Raw genomic sequence first — 24,867 nt, 5'->3', positions numbered from 1 at the left:
ATATACTACTATGTTGACCTTGTGCACTTGCAGGTAAAACGTACAAATTATTATCTATTAATTTAGGTAATATTTTGCACAACATCAACATAGTAGTATAGTGTGCAAATAATGGGTCATTCCCACAAGGACTGCTGAATCTTATCTTAAAATCAATTCTCAAAGTAAAATAAAACAAGAGATTGGTTTGAAATTGATAATGATAAAAAGGTAGGGCTTTGATATCCACCACTAATTATATTTAGCTAATATATCAATATGCCAATGTTTTGATCATGTTATGAATATCTAATGTTTGTCAACCTAAGGGCATTGGTGTCTACTCCTTATGCTATTGATTTCCCTAAGCAACGAATTAGGCATGGGTGTCTACTCTAATTCTTTTCTTTCTTAAAGGATTTAGCATGGGTGTCTACTAAGTTATTCTTTAAGAAAGCAAAAAATTGTGAAAATCGACAAACACATGAGGCCTAGGGCATGGGTGTCTACTCCCGGTTTCACATGTTGATTAACCCAGGACTCGGTCATCCAAATTGATTTAACTAACTAGTCCATACCATATGCACATGTTGATCAGGCACACACATATGAGGAATTCATGAAACTAGGTATTAATCAAGTTAGACATCATAGCACGATCATCAGAAAGGCGCCAATATTGAATATTAACAAAACATAACTAGGGCTTCAATCTAGCCCTACTAAATAAATTACTTACACATAAAGTTGATGTTAAATATCTTCATAAAATAAAAGAAAAGAAAGGAAAAGAATAAGCCCGAAACTTGAACTTGAAGAGCTCCAATTCTTCTCCTTACAAAGCATACCTATTCTAGAGGCGTAAGGGTCTACTTATAGGCTTTAGAAGTCCTTGACAAACTAATAAACCTAGGAATTTTGTACGGTTTCAAAACCTATTACAATTGGGAGTTGGAAAACCCTAATATAGAAAGAATGACACTCTGACCGCAGCTTTGATGCGTCTCCTACGCACGGGTGCGATCGATCGCAGCCCATGTGCGCTCGATCGCAGGTCTGCGATCGAGCCTCTTCTGTTGTGCACTCAATCGCTTGTGGCTTGCTTCGTGTTGTGTCTTCGCTGGTACTGCCCTCGATAGTAGGGAACCTGTGATCGATCGCAGTGTCAGGGGCTCCCATTTTTCCATCTTCTCACTTTGAGCCCAAATCTTTCAGATTTACTTCATTTTCTTCCAAAAGCCTACAAAAGTATGGAAAATACAAAAAGAAATTAAAATGACCTAATTAACTAAAACCAAAGGATTAAAACATGTAAGTTAAGGGTTGAAAATATGAATATTTTAGCACTTAACATTGTACAAACCAGTTTTTAATATAAATTTCTTATTTTATTGTGTTAACATTTTTTGGACTTTCCATGTTTAAATCAAAAATTTGGTATTAGAGTTAGACAACCAAGAATTGGATTGGACGTTATGTCTGTAAGATTCTTGTTTGAGTGTAGTTAGGGATTACGGGAGCTAGATGGATAGGGCTCATATTGATATTCTATTTGTGAGATTGGCTAAGCCTAGTGAGGGCTTGTAAAGCTAAGTAGTTAGGGACAATTAGAATACACCACATGAGGAGATTATTTTCGTGCACAATCTAGGATTGTGAACCCTGTTAATTTAAGACCAATCTTACATGGGATTGTGTAGGATCACATCAAGTTCCTATGAAAAATATCCAATTTTTTGGTGCAATGGAGAAGCTTAATAATTAGAATTATAGCATGTTGTAGACATGCATGAAGTCATATTTGCAGGAGCAAGATCTTTGGGAGATTATTGTGGTAATATCACCTCCTACATAGAATGTCAAGGAAGTGAAGGATCAAAGCTAGTAAATGTATGCTTGTGATTAAGATAATAGTTGAGAAAGAGATGCTGAAGTAGATTCGAAAGCCACCACATCTTGAGAAGCATGGGATATAATTGGTCGCTTGCTTTTCAAAGAAAAATTATATGCAACTTCAACTTCTAGAGAGCGAGTTAATATTGACGACCCAATAAGAGCTCACAATTAATTGGTATTTTACAACATCGAGTCTCTTTATTCTAAAATCTTTCAATTAGATCCTACTATTAAAATTAACGAAAAATGTATGAGAAGGATTATCATCCATGGATTGTCCTAAACGTCAAAGAATTATAACAACCTTTCATGGTTAGCCAACTGTTCTCTTGAGGAGATGAAAAATTTATTAGTCAAGCAAAAACATTTGGCTAAGCAATTGGCTCGGTCTCATTGAAGAACGAGGAAGAGACACTTTTTGGTGGTACCAGGATACGTCAACCTAGACGATAGAGATGCGCCATATTTAAAAATGAAAAAGACGAATGAAAAAGGTCAAGAAAAGAATTATCAATCAAGGGAAACTCAAAATAATCGGAAAAAAGATGATCAACATTCAAGGTAAACTAAACGTCTGAATCAAATTATTAAATACTTTAAATGTGGTCGAAAAGGACACTATCCATGAGACTATCAACTTAAGAAATATTTAGCAGAAGGAAATTTGGTGACATGGAATGATCACCAAGACGTATTATAATGAAGCTTAATGGGATTTTAAAGCATCCTTTGTCATAATGAATTTTGAGGATGAGCTTTCTCATAAGAAGAAGCCGATTTGAACTACGAAGCTATGAAACAACAATATATCATCGATGAAATAGCAACAAGTGCTATTGTAGTTATGTAAGAGGAAACACCATTGGTAGTGACCAAACACAGAGTAGTTAATTATGATTAAGACTATATCATTGCCTTTAAGGTGAACTCCAATCACATAAATAAAAGTAGATTGGAAAAACAAAAAAATATCATGTAATCCTATCTTCAAACCATAGAGGGACATATACCATTAATTAGTGAACTTGAGCAAGATTCAAAGATAGAAGGAAAAAATAGCCCATGGAAGATTGATGTGCATAGAACACTATATGTTGTACTTTATAGTATTGAAGAATAAAACGAGGAAGACAATATTGCACGTGAAGAAAATGCTAAAAGCACAGCATGGAGGAAAGTAAGGGAAGAAAAATTATTTTCATCCAAAATTAAGGGATGTTACACCTATTTCATGCCAATGGATTGATAAAGTGAAGACTTGTCCACATGGATTAAGTAAAACATATAAGGTGTTGCCAGTGGTTTTGGGATTCTGGCAACAATATGGATTGGATTTTTATAGTATTGCGAACTAGTAAATTATATAAGCTATGAAGAATGGATGTGAAGAATTCTTTCCTGAATGAATTATTACATCGAGGTGTCACTACACAATGAGTGTTGATCAATGGCAGCTCCACCACTCTCTCCAAAATTTTTCTCCCACTTCATCTCTGCTCTAGCAACCACATCTCATAGTCCAACACCACCCTTCCCATCCAATGAGTTTGCTTTCCTTCTCAATCTTACTCTTCTCTCTCCACTTCTCTCTCCACTTCATTCTTCCTTTCCTTTTCTTCACATCTTATCACCTTCCACTGCCTGTCTTACCTAATCTCTTTCTCACGTCTCTTCCCAATAGCTCATGGCTAGCTTAGTAAGTCGACTTAGTGTAACGCCCACAAATCTGGCCTTGACCAGTATAGTAAGGTTACTAGCAATTACCCCTATTCAACTAATTGGTGTCCAACTGTGGAACCGCCCTTCTAAGCATAATTAGAGTAAATGCATAGGAAAGTGAAACAAAGTTGAGGAATCTAATAATCATAATAACAACATACACAATTCTTGATCATAGACATGGAGCTACTAATAATAATATAGAGAATCTGATCAAACCTAATATCAACAAGTGGGTCTCTACTCAACTTAATCAATCCAATGAGGCAGTCCTGCCACTATCCACTTCCTAGAAAGAGGCTTTCTACAAGATGTAATAATTGCATAACTCTAAAGACTTAGTATGTAATAATCGTTGCTGTTCATAACTCTAGCAGCCCAACCAAGTTCGACTTCGAGTGGCCCACGTAACTAATGATGTACATCCTGTAGTGAGCCACCAATTATGGCTGGGCCGATCGTGAAATAACCATTGGATCCAAGGTCAATATAACACATCCACACACATTTGACCATAGAATCAATTATATATAGTAAGCCCATGACCATTATACCGCACGTACTCGTGTACTATGTCATACGATGAATCTTATCAACCAATTATTAAGACAGTTACCAAGTTATACAAAAGTAGGCATGCTCATATCATTTGCATGCTTAGTCAGCTCACATATCGAACATTTTTAAGGAAAGCAGTCGTAAGTGTTTACTTACCTCGTACGCCCGCTCGAGTCATCCGACATTTTGAATCCCTGCTATAACGAAACATGTATATCATTATACGCAGTGCTAGAGGGTTTACTGAAGACACAAAGAGGTCCTAGTTGATCACTCTTAGCTAAAAGGTCAAAAAACCCTATTTTCATGCATTCTAGGTTTAGAGCGAACGTTCTGTTGAAGAGGCAAACGTTCGAGCACAGGGAGAATGTTGAGCCAGAGTTGGAGAATGCTCGGGCAGTGTAAAAAATGTAGAGTTTTGGGCTTTTATTCGAAGGTTACCATGCTATAACTACACCCCAGGCTCTAAACAAGTTCATGCACATATAGTGAATCATAACTCGAGAAAACCAGAGATAGGTAAGCGTTTCTAAAACGTATTGAAAAGCTCTATTTTCATCCAAGGAAAATTGTTCACAAGTTATAACATCTTTAAAAACTTGAGGGAAGTAAAGATAATAAAAAGATAGCATGAAAACTTAGTGAAAGTTTAAGGTTTACATTGAAGATTGCAACATCTCCCCCAAAGCTTCCTTCTTCCTCTTGAGAACTCTCCTCTCACTTTAGGGTTAGGATTTCTAGTGTCAAGGGTGGCTGAGGGGTGAAAGGGGTGAGGGGGAGTGTCTTATGCTGCAGAGGTGGAGAATAGGTTAAAAATGCTTTCCAGACTATCACCAAACGTTTGGTACTATAGGCGAACGTTCGGTGTACTATTACATAGTGGTTCTAGGGTTGTAGGTGGAACGTTTGGTCAATACCCAGTGGATCAAGTTTTGGTCAACGAATGTTCGGTGTGGTCCCCTGCAGAACATTGACAATAAAGACATGGGAGAACGTTCGGTGGTCCCCACTCAACGTTCGGCCAGAAAGTTGGATTTGGGCTTTACTGCAAAATTTAAGTAAATGCTTGGTTTTTAGGTTAAGGCATAATTAACTCTCGGAAACTCGGGGCATCAAACTTAGAGACCAGTTGGAAAGTTTAGAAAAGTCGGCTAACATTGACTACTATATAAGGAAGCACGGATTATGTATGTTAGTATGTGTTAAAAACACAGCTTAAGAAAGAGTGTGATGCCATTAATGCATGAGTGGTGGGAAGTGTGGTCAGTGTGCGAGTACTTTGTGAATATTTGTGCTCTGTGTGTGTCATCGTATGATAGAAACTATATGCTATTTGTTGTTCGTGTGCCACAAATCATGAGAGAAAGGGTGTTGTGTGTGTCATGGCCTAAGAGAAAAGGTTTATACTGGTAATTGATAAGTTTCTTGTGTTTGGTGTGAATCTGATACACTTGTCTCATTCTTGTGTACTAGTGATTTCTTAATAGAAATATCTTATTTTATCATATATGTTATCCTTTTTGGATCTCTCCAGGTTTCATTCAACACTATTAAACTGTTAATTGACTATTTATCCCCTATATAATCACCTTAAGAGTTTATATTAATAACTCTAATATACTAATTAATCATATTTCATTTACTTATAATCTTCTATGACTCAATCTCATACCACAAAAACAAGTTGGCCATTACAAAACTACTTTTTGCTTTCAGAGATTATAGTAGAGAATGTAAGCAATACTTATATATATACACATCAACCCAGTAGCAAGCAGTTAAGTAAGTTAGATAAGTAGTAAATTATTCTAGAAGAATGGAAAATTCATTCATTCTGGTTTCTATGAAATACGTTTTTAGAGTTCTAATAGGCATACAAGTGTTTGAAGGTGGTATATTCTACATTGTCCTTGTATTGAGTATTTAGATCACTCGTTATTATTATATGAAAATAAATTAGAACACGATAACGGAAATACGATGTGTGGAAACCATGGTGGAGAAGCCTTACCCAAAACTTCTCCCAATTTGATGTGAGGGAGGCCCACGAAAATCGTCATTTATTCGATGTTCAAGAACCCATACCACAAAGCCTATGAAGAAAAAGAAACAACCACTTGTCATCCAAAGGTCCCAATTTAAAGGCTTCAAGAATACCCATGCATTTTTTGGTCTACTATCTTTGATTGGCATGACCATTGATACTCCAGATTTTGTGTTTGGCAATGTGAAGTCAACAAAGTTAGACCTATTCGCTATGATGGTTGTATCTGCAACCACAACGTCGAAGTTCTGTAAAGAAAATCATTTACTTCCATCATTTCTATTAATATAAGTGCCTTGTTCGGATAAAAAGTGCATTTAGGAGGGAAAATAATGTTATCTTAGTAGCTAAAAATAGTAAGATGATTTTTACCGACCCCAAAAAATACTTGGTAGACCAAATCATTATATCTACCAGTGCTTCCACCATTTGGCTTTGCGAAGGGAATGAACTCGTAACTAACAGTGTATGGCAATGTTTCCATTACAGCATTGAAGACGTCTATGCAGTACCGAGTGACCTTTGTTGTGTTAATGTTAGGATCAGGCGTCACGTTAACAAATTCTCTATAACCATGACTCGGAACTCCTTTTCGTAGCTTCTTTCCATTTGTTGGAATCTCCCATCCTTTAGGGACAGAGCTTGAATCACCTGGCTATATAATAGGTCCTAGATTATTCTTTGAAGTGGAATATGTGCTTGTGTTCGCCAAATTCAATTTCCTTACCAATCCAATGTCTGCAGCCCATAATGCAATTTTTCTTTCTCCATTACTATTGAAATTAATTATCTCAAAAGTAGATGATTGTAGTTGCCTATTAACTAGACCGAAGTCTCCAGTAAGGCCTGTAAATCTTACCCCAATAATGCTTCGCACAATTTTGGGCCATTTTGAGAGACACTAATGCTTTCGAGATTAGTTTAGTTACTTGAAGAATTTGTCTTTTTAAAGCCAATATTTGCGAACCAACTTCCTTGACTGCCCTAGCAAGTGCGAAAGCAGCATCATAAGCCCATAGGCCAACAACATCGAGTTTACCGTTGGTAATGTATGGATTATCCTGTTGGAATTTCTTTTTCCATTGAATAGTAAAATTTTCAAGCTCTCTGGTTTTTGGAACATAAGTCTTTTTACCCAATACCCCTTGCATTGAGTCTATTATTGAAGCTTCTATCGAACTAAATGAATTGCTTATCCCATTGGTAATGATCCATACATAACCTTCTCTCATCATTCCAATCTCTTTTGCCTTGAAGAAAAGTTGAGAACTCAGATTGCGTGACATGTGCACAATGAAGACTCTTGTTTGCATCGTTATCAACTTGTAAAGTTTTTGACTAATCATGCCATCCGTGGCTAATGAAGGAATGACACTTTGATAGGGGACATGAGCATCAATCTCTTGCAAGGCATCAATCAGGTAGGGTATTATACCTTTCCCATAAGTCTTGTCTACATAGATTGGCACAACTTCTCTCCATCCAAAAGCTTGAATAATTGTACTTATAGCTTTCACTTGAGATGAGTCATTTTGAGCGATGTGAAAAAAGTATTGACTCTGAAGGGAAGTAAGAGAAGGGCTTGTTGCTGAAAATGATATGATGGGCACTTGAGCTTTCTTCCCTAGATCGATGACAAATTTAGCCTGCATCGAGTTTTGTGGCCCTATGATGGCTTGCGCTTTTCTATTTTTTTATCAGGTATAGAGCTATGTTTCGAAAACAAAGAGAAATCTAATTAAATGCCAAATGGAACTCTAAATGATCAGCCATCCAATATCCATCACTAGATCAATGCATAATTGGCGAAGTGCTGTGGTCTTGATAAGCAATCATAAAGATTAGAAATTTAATGTAATGATATGTTATATAAAACATCAAGTCAAACACATCCTCCTAAATTCTCATGTGATCTGAATATCAAACTCAAAATGTGGTACACATTATCATCTTGAGTTTCCTGGGCGATATTAGAATGTTTTGCCATATTCAAGGTGATAATAAGTCAACATGCTATCTTGCTATATTTTTCCATATCACATGCAAGAAGATCCTTGCCATAGTTACGTATACAATATACTATATACATATTGTACTATAAGCTTAGTAGGGGTGTACATGCGGATGCAGGTTCAGTTATTTGCAAGACCCGCAGCAAAATGTGGATATCTTTTTTAGATATCTTCATTTACATCATGTTTTTTCTAATTGCATCCGCACAGTTATTGCGGTTACTATATACATATTGTACTATAAGCTTAGTAGGGGTGTACATGCGGATGCAGGTTCAGTTATTTGCAAGTCCCGCAGCTAAATGCGGATATCGTTTTTAGATATCTTCATTTACATCATGTTTTTACTAATTGCATCCGCACAGTTATTGCGGTTATTAAATACGGTTATTATCGACTATCCGCATATTAGATAATGGACCTTTTTGTTCTATTTTAGTTTTTTGGGCAATCTTTGGGTCTCTATTAAGGCCTATTTTATACAATTTTGGAAATAATTTGAACAGATTTTTAGTGTTTTGGGCTTGTCTTAATTTTTTTTTTTGAACTCCTAATGTTTTGAAAATATAATGCGACACCAAAAATATGTAGAACTAAGAAAAAGAAGCAGACAATGGATACGACCTCAAAATATTCGTAGTAATCAATGCTCACAGTAAACATCCTTATATTTTTCTATCCGTGATTTAATGAGCATAACAATCAAACCAGCAAAAGGATGGTAAATGTTGCGATGAGAGTATGAGATACGAAAGAATCAGAGATGAGACACGAGTGCAAGAAGATGGTGGCTTTGGGCTCTAGCATAGTCAGAGTGAACTAGTGAAGTGAATGAGTGAAATGTGAAGAAAAAACGCTAAACCAATGTAAACATAAGTTATACCTAACCTAAAACGACGTCGTTTTGGGGAATTTATTAAATATAATATATATATAAAATATAAAAAATTGTATATTATATATAAAGGGTATGGGGATGCGGTTAACAACAGCTATCGAGCGGTTAATATGCACCCGCATTCACACCCTTAATAAGTTATATTGTATGTTGTATATTTTTGTGGTCATATATATGCATTATAGATAAGCCTTACGACTATATTCATTTTGACTCACTTAGAAGTAACAAATTTTTTTCATACTTTGGTCTTTTGTCTCTATGTTAACAATAACCCAATTAGATGTTCCCAATTGCATCCACATAATAAAAATTCTAAATGTATGTTTGGTGCAAGGATTAAACTCATACAATGAAATAGTTATTTCATTGTTTAGTAAGATTTTTTAGCCCTGGAATAGCCATTCCCATGAAAATGCTAATCCTAAAATTGAGGAATAGCAATTTCTCTAAAAAAAAGAGTGAAATCGTTAAGCTATTCTTTCAGAATTAGATTATATTTTTCAAAAAAGAAAAAAATAAAAAAGTCACAATCTTTTTTTTAGAGATTTGTCACCGGCAGCTGGGGTTCCACCTTCTTAAACAAATGGAGCCTCAATTTTTTTAATAACAAAATGTTGGTATTTTAGTAATTTTGGTTTAGTCCCAGTAAAAGCGCATTAATGTCACCAAACTGAAAAATATAAATAGCTATTCCATTTCATCTTCTTATATTTTCAAGAATAGCTATCCAGTTTACTTACTGAAATAGCTATTCCGTGTACCAAACGCCTCTTAATTAATTAGATAAATTTCAACAAGAATCGAACGTTTATGAATTGCGTTTCAACATATAGTTGAACTTTTTGTATAATCCAGGCTTTACCAAAACTCTCTAAAAAGAAAATGGCGGGGTTCCTTAGTCATACATTTCATAAAGTAATGACAAGTACAGTTCTTAACTTTTACATTCCAATTTTGTGATTTATCGCACATAAAATTAGCTAGTTCTTATGATGATAGTAGAACCACCTAAGCTCTTTTCCATTATAAAATGCTAGATAGTATAATTAAGGGTGTGCATGCAGGCGAATATTAACCGTCCACATCTGCTTTTCATAGCTATTTTAGGGTGTACAAATGTAGTTAATAACAGTATCCACATACTGACATACCCTTTATATATAATATATAATTTTATATATATTATATTTAATAATTTCACCATAACAACGTCGTTTTGGATTAGGTATAGGTTATGTTCACATTGTTTTAGGTTTTTTTCTTCACTGTTCACAAATTCGCTTGGCCAAAAAGATAAAAGTAATTTGAAAACAATATATTTTCAAAACATTAAGGCTTAAAAGAAAATTTAAAAAGCCCAAAACACTAAAAACTGGCCCAAATTATTATCAAAATTGTTTAAAATATGTTATAAGCCAAAGAAGGCCACAGAAACTAAAATATGTCGAAAGCACCAATTACTTAATTTGCAGATAGCGAATAATAACTGTACTAATTTGGTAACCATAATAATCACGCTAATATGGTTAGTAAAAACATGATGCAAATGTAAATACAAATATTTAAAAGTAATATTCACATTTTGTGAATGTGGGTGCAGTTATAAGGAAAACGAACTATTAAATCTAATCTATGATATTATTGGAGGAGGTGAATGAAAAAACAAAAACAAAAGCTGTCATTTATCAATCGTTGGTTAATTGTTGTTCGAAATGATAACTAAAACACAGAGAGAGAGAGAGAGAGAGAGAGAGAGAGAACCAAGTGAACCTACTCCAACAACATCACGTTTGGAGTCCCTTATGTTAAGCCTCAGCCTAGTTTTGTAGTAAGTATGAGAAGCATAGAAGTGAGAAAAGACATGACTAGAAACTCGTAGTGTCCATCACAAGTCTTGAAGGCTGTTTTTGGAATGTCCTCTTCCTTCACCCTAACTTGTTGATAGCCAGATCGTAAGTCAATCTTGGAGAATACATGCGCTCCTTGCAGCCGATCCAACAGATCGTTGATCCTTGTTGGAGGATAATTGTTCTTAATCATAACATTATTCAGCTCGTGGTAGTCGATGCACATTCTCATTGACCCATCCTTATTCACAAACAACACCGGTGCTCCCTACGGTGATGATCTAGGGCGAATAAACTCCTTATCCAGCAACTTCTACAATTGTTCCTTTAGCTCCTTTAACTCTGTCAGCGTCATCCTATACGGTGCCTTCGATATAGGATTGGTACTCGGTACACATTCGATTTCGAATTTGACTTCCCTTTGGCGTGGCAATCCAGCATAGTCTGTTGAAAATACATTTGGAAAGTCCCGCACCACAGGGACATACACGACATTGTGTGTTAGTTTCAATGAGATATTGTGTATTAGTCTAATTGGGCTTCATGTGAATATATAATGATCACTATTTATTTTATTTGTGCTTTATTAGTCTCAGTGGGCTTGCATTTTATTTTCTTGGATCACATGATTGTAAGTACTTATTATAGGTCATGCATCCTATTGGTGTATTAACTTGTTATTTGTAAACACATTTGGACTAGGTTAGGATTTGGAATGCTTATTTGCATTTGTTTTGTGGTTAAAAATGAGCTGTCCAAGTGTGAGATTGTTGGTTTTATTCCTTTTGGGTTGACTAGCATAGCCATTTATTTAGTTTTAGGCCCATAATGGGATGGACCAATTTTTGTGAACACATGAGCAAGCCCTTTACTCTCACCCTATGCATAAGTGAAGTTGGCCCATTAGACGTCATTCGGTCAATAGCGAAAAATTAGGGTTAAGAGTAATAGTCTCTCACATATAGAACACTATTTTCTTCTATATCTTAGGACATCTACAGGTGAATCATAAGGTAGATTTTTAAAGCCTGTCTCAAAATTAATGAAGATATGTGATTTTCATGCTTGGTCTACGCATGCAATGGAGAAAGAACATGATAATTATTAGAATATTCAAATAACATGTGCTATTTCATTGCCATGTTAGACTGAAAATACATATATATTAACTGCTTTCATGAACTATTACTGGAATTCTTGATGCCTCTTGATTTGAATGGCCAATTAGCTCAATAGTTGCTGGGGGTTGAGGCACTTGACCTGGTGTTTGAGACACTTGACCCTTTGGGCTGTTATTTGCGTATTCTCTAGAAGGTGTTCCTAAATCTCCTAAGACAAGTCTGGAATGAATTGATGGAGTTGGTGGGAAATTAGTATTTGGTGAGGGTTCACTTGCGCTTATACCATGAATACTATTAATACCACTTTTGTATTCAAGATATCTCCTTATAAAATTGTGCGAGCTAAAGTCTCTTTCGTCAAAGATTTTCAATGCATGTCGAATTCTTCTCCCTAATGAGATATTTTCAGAAAAACGCCTCAATATTTCTTGCCTCTGTTTGTAAAGGAAAATGCCGATGGAGACGATGATGGCCAATAAGGAAGCAACACTGGCAATAAGGAATAGGCCCCAAAAGCTAGTGAGACTAAGGCTATTAGAAGAAACCTGGGTGTTGAATTCTGGACAATTGGTTTCTATCCCAAGCCATGCCTTTTCAATCACTTTCATTTTCTCTCCTTCGGTCACACTTAAGATTGCTCTTGAAACATCAGCAACAAGAGGGGAACCTTTTGGGAAGACCTACAAGTCATTAAAAAAGACCACAACAACAAAGAAAAATTTACATGAGAAACTACATGCATGCAAGAGTATCTACACAAACACACATAAAAGAAATGAGACAACTTACAAAGCCAAAGCCATCAGTTTTGTATATTGATGCAACCATGGTATACTTTGAGCAATATTGTCCTAGAAAAAGCTTCATGTAAGGGATTTCATCAAAAACAGCAGCTACACCGCCATTTGCACTTCCATTGGACAAAAGTTCATTACATTGATCTGTAGAATTATATTGCCGAAGCTTATTTGTGTCGAAGTTCATTTCTTTTAGGATTCCTAAAACAAAAGAACCTTCCTGGTATCCGACATACTCCTGATTCTTAATCAGCTGGTGGACATCAGTAATAGTTGGTTGCAATTGTTGAACTGTTAAGAGTGATGTCAAACTTGCAGTATAGCTTTGAGTGAGTATGAGCACCACAAAAACCCATACAATCACCACAAACCTAGCGCTATTGCTTAACACTGGCTCCCCTGTAAATTAAACTCAAAAGGGTTTTAGGAAAGAACAAAATTGCATAATCCAAGTATACTTGTTAGGCCATGAATCCAACAATATGAGATAGGCACGTGAGAAAGGCCCACACCTATAGAGCATCAACCTCACTAGACAATCAACAATTAATCAACGAAATAATTCAACAACAAAAAATATCTATATTAATCCATTACAACAATAGATCAACATTAATTCACGAGGTTAGTAAGTGGCCTTAGCTTTTGATGTGCTGACTTTTATCATGTTAGCTTTAGATATGAATGTCGCATGTGGAATCTTTGGAATTTTGTAAAACAATGTTAGGATAAGTTAGATAATGACATGAAGTTTCATATATGAATAGTAGTAATGCTACATGGTATATGCAAGTATTCCATTTGTAACTTATTTAAAAGTTTGGGCATTATAATGTGTGTGAAAAACATAATTTAGGAAAAAGTGTACGTTGCTGGACATTAATGGTGTCATGTGTATTTATGGATGAGTGGTTAGAGGTGTGGTGAGTGTGTGTTGTGTGAGCGTTAGTGTTGTGTGGATCACAGAAGGGAGAAAGTGTGTGTATGGTGTGTCAACTGTGAGTGTTGTGTATAGCATTACTCAAGAGAGAAAGGGTTTTATATTACAACTTAAGAGAGAAAAAAAAATGTGTGCTTGCAATTAAGAAGTTTTTTTGGGTTTTCTATGATACACTTGTATCATCCTTCTATCCAAACTAGTTTTTAATATAAATTTCTTATTTTATTGTGTTAACCTTTTTTGGTCTTTCTATGTTTAAATCAACAATTTGGTATTAGAGTTAGACAAGCAAGAATTGGATTGGAAGTTATGTCTGTAAGACTCTTGTGTGAGTGTAGTTAGGGATTACGGGAGCTAGATGGATAGGGCTCATACTAACATTCTATTTGTGAGATTGTCTAAGAATAGTGAGGGATTGTAAAGCTAAGTAGTTAGGGACCATTAGAATGCACCACGTGAGGAGATTCTTTTCTTGCACAATCTAGGATTGTGAAGCTTGTTAATTTAAGACCAAGTTTATGTGGGACTGTGTCGGATCACATCAAGTTACTATGAAAAATCTCCAATTTTTTGGTGCAATGGAGAAGCTTAATAATTTGAATTATAGCATGTGTGCATGAAGTCATATTTGCAGGAGCAAGATCTTTGGGAGATTATTGGTGGTAATATCACCTCCTACATAGAATGTCAAAGCACTCTGGAAGTGAAGGATCAAAGTAGTAAATGTATTCTCTTGATTAAGATAATAGTTGAGAAAGAGATGTTGAAGCAGATTTGAAAAGCCACCACATCTTGAAAAGCATGGGATATACTTGGTCGCTTGCTTTTCAAAGAAAAATTATATGCAACTTCAACTTCTAGAGAGCGAGTTAATTTTGACGACCCAATAAGAGCTCACAAGTCTCTTTATTCTAAAATCTTTGAATTAGATCCCACTATTAAAATTAATGAAAAAAAATATGAGAAGGATTATCATCCATGGATTGTCCAGAATGTCAAAGAATTATAATAACCTTTCATGGTTAGCCAACTGTTCTCTTGAGGAGATGAAAAATTTATTAGTCAACCAAAAACATTTGGCCAAGCAATTGGATCGGGTCTCATTGAAGAACAAGGAAGAGACACTTTTTGGTGGTACTAGGATAGGTCGACCTAGACGACAGAGATGCGCCATATTTAAAAAAGAAAAAGTAGAATGAAAAAGGTCAAGAAAAGAATTATCAACTCAAAATAATCGGCAAAAAGATGATCAACACTCAAGGTAAACTAAACATTTGAATCAAATTATTAAATACTTTAAATGTGGTCGTAAATGACACTATCCATGAGACTATCAACTTAAGACATATTTAGCATAAGGAAATTTGGTGACATCAAGTGATCACCAAGACATGCATTATAATGAAGCTTAATGGGATTTTCAAGCATCCTTTGTCATAATGAATTTTGAGGATGAACTTTCTCATAAGAAGAAGCCGATTTCAACTAGGAAGTTGTCAAACAGCAATTTATCATCGATGAAATAGCAACAAGTGCTATTGTAGTTAAGTTAGAGAAAACGCCATTGGTAGTGACCAAACATAAAGTAGTTAATTATGATGAAGACTATATCATTGTCTTTGAGGTGAACTCCAATCACATGAATAAAAGTAGATTGGGAAAACAAAAATATATCATGCAATCCTGTCCTCAAACCATAGAGGGACATATGCCATTAATTAGTGAACTTGAGCAAGATTCAAAGATAGAAAGAAAAAATAGCCCATGGAAGATTGATGTGCATAGAACACTATATGTGGTACTTTATAGTATTGAAGAATAAAATGAGGAAGACAATATTGCATTTGAAGAAAATGCTAAAAGAACAACATGGAGGAAAGGAAGGAAGACGGTATTTGCATCCAAAATTAAAGGATGTTACACCTATTTCATGCCAATGGGTTGATAAAGTGAAGACTTGTCTACATGGATTAAGTAAGACGTATAAGGTGTTGCCAGTGGTTTTGGGATTCTAGCAATAGTATGGATTGGATTTTTATAGTATTGGGAGCTAGTAAATTATATAACCTTCGAAGAATGGATGTGAAGAATGCTTTCCTGCATGAATTATTACATTGAGGATATTCACTACGCGATGATGAGTGTTGATCAATGGCAGCTCCACCAGTCTCTCCAAAATTTTCCTCCCACTTCATCTCTGCTCCAGCAACCACATCTCAGAGCCTAACACAGCCCCTCCCATCCAATGCGTTTGTTTTCCTTATCAATCCTACTCTTTTTTCTCCACTTCGTTCTTCCTTTCCTTTAATTCACCTCTTGTCAACTTCCACCGCCTGTCTTCCCTAATCTCTTTCTCACGTATCTTCCCAATAGATCATGGATAGCTTAGTAAGTTGACTTGGTGAAACTCTCCCAAATCTAGCCTTGACCAGTCTAGTTGGGTTACTAGCAATTACCCCAATTCAACTAACTGGTAGCTAGTGTATGCTACTGTCCATAATACTAGCAGCTCAACCAAGTCTGACTTTGAGTGGCCCACGCTACTAATGATGTACGTCCTGTCGTGACCCGCAAATTAAAGCTGCGCTGGTCATGAAATAACCATTGGATCCTAGGCCCATATAACACGTCCGCACACATTTGGCCATAGAATCAACTATATATAGTAAGCCCATGGCCATTATACCGCATGTACCAGTGTACCATGTCATACGATGCATCTTATCAACCAATTATTAAGATAATTATCAAGTTATAAAAAAGTAGGCATGCTCATATCATACGTGTGCTCAGTGAGCTGACATATCACACGTTTTTATGGAAAGCAGTCATAAGTGTTTAGTTACCTCGTACGCCCTCTTAAGTCGTCCAACATTTTGAATCCATACTATAACGAAATATGTCTATCGTTATATGCAATGCTAGAGGGTTTACGAAAGACACAAAAAGGTCCTAGTTGATCACTCTAAGCTAAAAGGTCAAAAACCCTATTGTCATGCATTCTGGGTTCAGAGCAAATGTTTTGTTTAAGAGGCAAACGTTCGGACACAGGGAGAACATTCGGCCAGAGTTGGAGAATGTTCAGGCAGAGTAAAAAATGTAGATTTTTGGGCTTCTATTCTAAGGTTACCATGTTATAACTACATCCCAGGCTCTAAACAAGTTCATGCACATATAGTGACGGATGACACACAAGAAAACCAGAGATAAGTGAGCGTTTCTAAAACTTTTTGAAAACCTCCATTTTCTTCGAAGAAAAATTGTTCACAAGTTATAACACCTTTAAAAACTTGAAGAAAATAAAGATAATAACAAGACAACATGAAAACTTAGTGAAAGTTCAAGGGTTACCTTGAAGACAGCAAAATCTTCCCCAAAGCTTTCTTCTTCCACTCTAAAACTCTCCTCTCACTTTAGGGTTAGGGTTTCTGGTGTCAAGGGTGACTGAGGGGCGAAAGGGGGTATTTATAAGGGTGAGAGGGCGTGTCTTATGTTGTAGAGGTAGAGAATGGGTTAAAATGCTTTTCAAACTATCACTAAACGTTTGGTACAATGGGTTCGATGTCCTATTACATAGTGGTTCTAGGGTTGCAAGTGGAACGTTTGGTCAATACCTAGTGGATCAAGTTTTGCTCAATGAATGTTTGGTGTGGTCCCCTGTCGAACGTTCGCACTAAAGACATGGGAGAACGTTTAGTGGTCCACACTCAACGTTCGGTGAGAAAGTTGGATTTGGGTTTTAGTGCTAAATTTAAGTAAATGCTTGGTTTTTAGGTTAAGGCATACTCTAGGGGGTTAAAAATGATTTTATAGGCTTAAGTACAACAGTTGATTATTGGGATAATTAACTCTTGGAAGCTCGGGGCATCACACTTAGAAACAAGTTGCAAAGTCTAGAAAAGTCGGCTAACATTGACTACTATATAAGGAAGCACTCACTATGTATGTTAGTATGTGTCAAAAGCACAGCTCAAGAAAGATTGTGATGCCATTAATGCATGAGTGGTGGGAAGTGTGATCAGTGTGCGATGATAGAAACCATGTGCTATTTGTTGTTCGTGTGTCACAAATCACGAGAGAAAGGGTGATGTGTGTCATGGCCTAAGAGGAAAGGTTTATACTGGTAATTGATAAGTTTCTTGTGTTTAGTGTGAATCTTATACACTTGTATCATTCTTGTGTATTAGTGAGTTCTTAATAGAAATTTCTTATTTTATCATATATATTATCCTTTTTAGGTCTCTCCAGGTTTCATTCAACACTATTAAACTGTTAATTGACTATTTATCCCCTATGTAATCACCTTAAGAATTTATATTAATAACTTTAATATCCAAATTAATCATATTTTATTTACTTATAATCTTGTTTGACTCAATCTCATACTACAAAAACAAGTTGACCATTACAAAACTAGTATTTGCTTTCAGAGATTATAGTAGAGAATGTAAGCAATACTTTATATATACACATCAACCTAGTAGTAGGCAGTTAAGTAAGTTAGATAAGTAGTAAATTATTCTAGAAGAATGGAAAATTCATTCATTCTGGTTTCTATGAAATGCGTTTTTATAGTTGTAATAGGCAGACAAATGTTTGAAGGTGGTATATTCTACATTGGCCTTGTATCGAGTATTTGGATGACTCATTATTATATAAAAATAAATTAGAACACGATAAAGGGAACTTACGATGTGCGAAAACCATGGTGGAGAAGCTGTACCATAAGCTTGTCCCAAATTGATGTGAGGGAGGCCCACGAAAATCATCATTTATTCGATGTTCAAGAACCCATACCACAAAGCCTATGAAGACAAAGAAAAAACCGCTTGTCATCCAAAGGTCCCAACTTAAAGGCTTCAAGAACACCCATGGGTTTTTTGGTCTACTATCTTTGATTGGCACGACCATTGATACTCCAGATTCTGTGTATGGCAATGTGAAGTCAACAAAGTTAGACCTATTCGCTATGATCGTTGTATCTCCTACCACAGCGTCAAAGTTCTGTAAAAAAAATTATTTACTTCCATCAATTCTATTAATATAAGTGCCTTGTTTGGATAAAAATTGCTTTTAGGAGGGAAATGAACAAAAGAAAATAATGTTATCTTAGTAGCTAAAAATAGTGAGATGATTTTTACCGACCCCAAGAAATACTTGGTAGACCAAATCATTATAACTACCGGCACTTCCACCATCTGGCTTTGCGAAGGGAATGAACTCGTAACTAACAGTGTATGGCAATGTTTCCATTACAGCATTGAAGACGTCTATGCAGTACCCAGTGACCTTTGTTGTGTTAGTGTTAGGATCAGGTGTCACCTTAACAAATTCTCTAAAACCATGATTCGGAACTCCTATTCGCAGCTTTTTTCCATTTGTTGGAATCTCCCAACCTTTAGGGACAGAGCTTGAATCACCTGGCCATATAATAGGTCCTAGATTATTCTTTGAAGTGGAATATGTGCTTGTGTTCGCCAAATTTAATTTCCTTACCAATCCATTCTCTGGAGTCCAGAATGCAATTTTCCTTTCTCCATTACCATTCACATTAATTATCTCAAAAGTAGATGATCGTAGTTGCCCATTAACTAGACTGAAGTCTCCAGCAAGTCCTGTAAATCTTACACCCAATAATGCTTCGCGCAATTTCGGGCCATTTTGAGAGACCCTAATAGTTTCGAGATCAGTTAAGTTACTTGAAGCATTTGTCTTTTTAAACCCAACTTCCTCGACTGCCCTAGCAAGTGCGAAAGCAGCATCATAAGCCCATAGGCCAACAACACTGAGTTTAGCGTTGGTGATGTTTGGATTATCATGTTGGAATTTCCTTTTCCATTGATTAGTAAAATTTTCAAGCTCTCTTGTTTTTGGAACATAAGTCTTTATACCCAATACCCCTTGCATTGAGTCTATGATTGAAGCATCTATCGAACTAAATGAATTGCTTATCCCATTGGTAATGATCCATACATAACCTTTTCTCATCATTCCAATCTCTTTTGCCTTGATGAAAAGTCGAAAACTCAGATTGCGTGCCATGTGCACAATGAAGACTCTTGTTTTCATCGTCATCAACTTGTAAAGTTCTTGACCAAGCTGGTCATCTGTGGCTGATGGAGGAATGAAACTTTGATAGGGGACACGAGCATCAATCTCTTGCAAGGCATCAATCAAGTAGGGTATTATACCTTTCCCATAAGTATTGTCTATATAGATTGGCACAACTTCTCTCCATCCAAAAGCTTGAATAATTGCATTTATAGCTTTCACTTGAGGTGAGTCATTTTGAGAAATTTGAAAAAAGTATTGACTCCGAAGGGAAGTAAGAGAAGGGCTTGTTGCTGAAAATGATATGATGGGCACTTGAGCTTTCTTCCCTAGATCGATGACAAATTTGGCCTGCATCGAGTTTTGTGGCCCTATGATGGCTTGTGCTTTTCCATTTTTTATCAGGTATAGAGCTGTATTTCGAAAACAAAGAGAAATCTAAATAAATGTCAAATGGAACTCTAAATGATTAGCCATCCAGTAACCATCACTACATCAATGCATAATTGGCAAAGTGCAGTGATCATGATAAGCAATCATAAAGATTAGAAATTTAATGTAATGATATATGATATAAAACATCGAGGCAATCTTTTATTTACTTTTCGTCATTACAATCTATTCTCTAATTTAGTTTTCTAGAAAATAAAAGTTTTCATATGCATGTATTCACCTTAAGCTTGGCATGTGTTGTTTTAGAAACTTATTTTCGTACAAAAACAAAAATTAAAGATATTTTTCAATTTTTTTAAAGCTTCACAAATTAGTATTTTGTAAGAGAAATACTACACACACTCTCACTCCCACACTCTTAAGTGCACACTTCTTGACGTGGCAGTGAAAATCAATATTGAATTTTGGATAGATCACAATTGTATTTTGAATCTAATAGTAATTTTTTATTGCCCAGCATTTCTTATTTGGTAAGTTGAGATAAAAGTGATTCTACATTAATTTTCAAATCTAGGATTGAAGCTAACTATTACGGACTCAAACCACTGGCTCACCCATTTACTACAACAGTCAAAGTGCCATTTAGATCGATATTAGAATGTTTTGCCATATTCCTGGTGATAATAAGTCAACATGATCTCTTGCTATATTTTTCCTCACATGCAAGGAGATCCTTGCCATATTTAAGTATACAATATACTATATAGACATTGTACTATAAGCTTAATAGGGGTGTACATGCAGATGCAGATGCAGTTATTTGCAATATCCACATCAAAATGTGGATATCATTTTGAGTTTAACTTTGGTCAGGAGCCTCCTTGAAACCCCAGTTTTACAGCCCCCAATCCCTAACTGACACCTAAGCAAAAACTCAAAAAATGCACCAAAATAACCTAAGTCCTAATACACTAGATTTGCACCAAAGAAAAAAAAAATTAAAAATTAAAAATTAAAAAAAAAAAAAAAAAAAAAAAAAAGAAGAAAGATGAAAGAACTGGTGAAGGGGTCTGGCCAGACCCCTTCGTGCTGTGGTTTGGCGAGACCCACGCCATGGGTCTCTTGTGGGTTTCGCTGTGTGTCTGGTAGAAACCCACCCACGCCATGGGTCACCTCTTTCCGGCATCGGTTCCCGGCCTTTAGGGTGATAAAATCCCTAAAGGGTTAACAAACCTCTAGGTTTTAGATTTGAATCCAAAAACGAATTTTGAGGCATTAGAAATGAGTTTTGAGCATTAGAAATGGGTTTTGAGGCATTAGAAACGGGTTTTAGGGCATTAGAAACAGGTTTTGAGGCAGGTTTCAGCGGGTCACGGCGGGTTTTGAGGCGGGTCACGGCCAGCCAGACCTGCAAGTCATGGCCGGCGAGACCCACGCCGGCGATGGGTCTAGCTGTGGGTCTGGTTGGGACGGCCAAGGGTCTTTTCGGTATTTTTTTCACTTTGATTTGTTATGTATGTTCTCATTTTGATTTTTTGCAATTTTCATGAAATGATTATGTGTCACATGCTGATTGGGTGCTGTAAAAGTAGTAGTTTGTAGATGTTCTGAATCATAGGGGCTCTCTATCATTTTTAGATATCTGCATTTGCATCATGTTTTTACTAATTGTATCCGCGCAGTTATTGTGGTTATTAAATACGGTTATTACCGACTGTCCGCATATTAGATAATGGACCTTTTTGTTCTATTTTAGTTTTTTGGGCAATCTTTGGGTCTCAATTAAGGCCTATTTTATACAATTTTGCAAATAATTTGGGCGGATTTTTAGTGTTTTGGGCTTGTTTTAATTTTTTTTTTTGAAGTCCTAATGTTTTGAAAATATAATGCAACACCAAAAATATGTAAAACTGAGAAAAAAAAAAAAAGTGGGGGACAATGGTTACGACCTCAAAATATTCGTAGTAATCAATGCTCACAATAAACATCCTTATGTTTTTTTATCCATGATTTAATGAGCATAACAATCAAACCAGCAAAAGGATGGTAAATGTTGCAATGAGAGTTCGAGATACGAAAGAATCAGAGATGAGACACGAGTGCTAGAAGATGGTGGCTTTGGGCTTTGGCGGAGGCGGAGTGAGAGTGAACTAGCTAGTGAAGTGAATGAATGAAATGTGAAAAAAAAAAAAACATAAACCAATGTAAACGTAACTTATACCTAACCTAAAACGATGTCATTTTGGTGAATTTATTAAATATATTATATATAAAATATATAAAAAAATGTATATTACATATAAAGGGTATGGAGATGCATGCGGTTAATAGCCGCTATCGAGTGATCAATATCCGCCCGCATTTACATCCTTAATTAGTTGTATTGTATGTTGTATATTTTTGAGCTCATATATATGCATTATAGATAAGCCTTACCACTATATTCATTTTGACTCACTTAGAAGTAACAAAGCTTTTTTCAATCTTTGGCCTTCTGTCTCTATGTTAACAATAACCTAGATCGATGTTCCCAATTGCGTCCACATAATAAAAATTCTAAAGTATGTTTGTTTCAAGGATTAAACTCATGCAATGAAATGGTTATTTCATTGTTTAATAAGATTTTTTTGCCCTGGAATAGCCATTCAATTCCCATGGAAATGCTAATCCTGAAATTGAGGAATAGCAATTTCTCTAAACAAAAAGAGTGAATCGTTAAGCTATTCTTTTATAAATAGACTATATTTTTCAAAAAAAAAAAAAAATTCACCATCTTTTTTTTCGAGATCCGTCGCCAGTAGCTTGGGTTCCACCTTCAACAAATGGAGCCTCAATTTTTTTAATAAAAAAATGTTGGTATTTTAGTAATTTTGGTTTAATTCTAGTAAGATCGCATTAATGTCACCAAAGTGAAAAATATAAATAGCTATTCCATTTCATCTTCTTATATTTTCAAGAATAGCTATTCCATGTCCCAAATGCCTCCTAATTAAATCAATTTCAACAAGAATCAAACGTTTATGAATTACGTTTCGACATATAGTTGAACGTTTTGTATAATCCTGGCTTTACCAAAACTCTCTCAAAAGAAAATTGGGCGGGGGTGTGTTCCTTAGTCATAAATTTTATAAAGTAATGACAAGTGCAGTTCTTAACTTTTACATTCCAATTTTGTGATTTATCATACATAAAACTAGCTAGTTCTTATGATGATAGTAGAACCACCTAATGAGTTCTTTTCCATTATAAAATGCTAGATAGTATAACTAAGGGTGTACATGCGGGTAAATATTAACCGTCCGCATCCGCTATTCATACATGTGGATGCTAATGCAATTAACAAAAAGCACTATCTGCATATGTTGATTTAGATAGCGGTTTTAGAGTATATAGGTGTAGTTAATAACAGTATTCACATTCCCTTTACTTAATATGCGGGTAGCAAACAATAACTACAATAATCACGCTGATATGGTTAGTAAAAACTTGATACGGGATGCAAATACAAATATTTAAAAGTAATATTCTCATTTTGTGAATACGGGTGCAGTTATAAGGAAAACCAATTATTAAATCTAATCTATGGTATTGGAGGAGGTGAACAAAAAGACAAAAAAAACAAGAGCTGTCGTTAATTACGCATAATGACCTTAACAGCTGTTCGGAATGATAACTAAAACACAGAGAGAGAGAGAGAACCTGCAGCAGCTGCTCCAACAACATCACGTTTGGAGTCCCTGATGTTAAGCCTCAGCCTAGTTTTGTAGTAAGTATGAGAAGCATAGAAGTGAGAAAGAGCCATATTTATGCAACTCCACCCCATCTTCGCATTCCATGTACCCATGTCAAGAACCACACCCACATCAACTGGGACTGTCGTGTTTTGTGCCATGCCCAAAAACATGCTTTCAGAAATAATAATGAAGAAGAAAAGAGAAAAACCAAATCTGGTACTATTCCTCTTCATGATTATGTTTGAATATCTTGGAATTGAAGCTTGATGGCCTTAAGTCACAACAACTCCTATTTATAGGATATATGCTACATGACTAGAGGTAGGACTACAAAAGTAAGAACACTAAGCGAATAAAATGAAAGCAGTTAACCAGCTATACTAAATTATTGTCGCTTATTAAAAAAACAAATACTACTAAATCATTATTGTCAACACCAGAAGCAGAATGGTACAATGACAATGGTTGTAGAATAATTTTAAGCGATTATCAAAAATATCAACAACATGTACTAGTTGACAACTTGACACTACTGTCTACCTCAAAAAAAAAAAAAAATTATAAAAAATCAGCGACACTGGTGTCTTTTACGGCGTGGGCTGAAGAAGTATGCGAGTGTTGTAAGTTGTTCTGACATCATGAGGTTGGGGGTTTCCCAAATTTGTAATGGAAAAAATAATCAAGTTGCATCAGAAGATTTAAATATAGGGTTCCTTTGACAAATGGCTTTTGAAATGAGTTTACTTTGTTTTTTTTTTTTTTTTTTTTAATTTTTTTTTTTAGTTATAAGAATTAAGTGATTGATCATGTGACATAAAGGTGTTGATTTTTATGAAATGAAATGAAAAAAATAGTTTTAAAAATATATTTACTTT

The 24,867-nt window shown here is 35.5% G+C and overlaps 1 protein-coding gene and 1 pseudogene across 1 annotated transcript; both read right to left on the bottom strand.

Moving 5' to 3' along the window:
* The window catches only part of LOC132185168 (glutamate receptor 2.2-like), a 33,771-nt pseudogene extending 22,589 nt beyond the window's left edge, over nt 1-11,182 (bottom strand).
* Nucleotides 11,183-12,121: 939 nt separating this feature from the next.
* Nucleotides 12,122-24,225, bottom strand: LOC132185167 (glutamate receptor 2.1-like). Its single transcript, XM_088518241.1, has 5 exons — nt 23,958-24,225; nt 18,960-20,278; nt 18,506-18,818; nt 12,867-13,273; nt 12,122-12,757 (listed from the first exon to the last, which is right to left on the bottom strand). The coding sequence occupies exons 1-5, from the start codon at nt 24,223-24,225 to the stop codon at nt 12,122-12,124; spliced, it is 2,943 nt and encodes a 980-aa protein (XP_088374367.1).
* Nucleotides 24,226-24,867: the final 642 nt, after the last annotated feature.

Source organism: Corylus avellana, chromosome 7 (genome assembly GCF_965113065.1).
Source record: "Corylus avellana chromosome 7, dhCorAvel1.hap1.2, whole genome shotgun sequence".
Taxonomy (NCBI): domain Eukaryota; kingdom Viridiplantae; phylum Streptophyta; class Magnoliopsida; order Fagales; family Betulaceae; genus Corylus; species Corylus avellana.
Note: the sequence above shows the minus strand (reverse complement) of the source record. Positions and strands in the feature narration are given on the sequence as shown.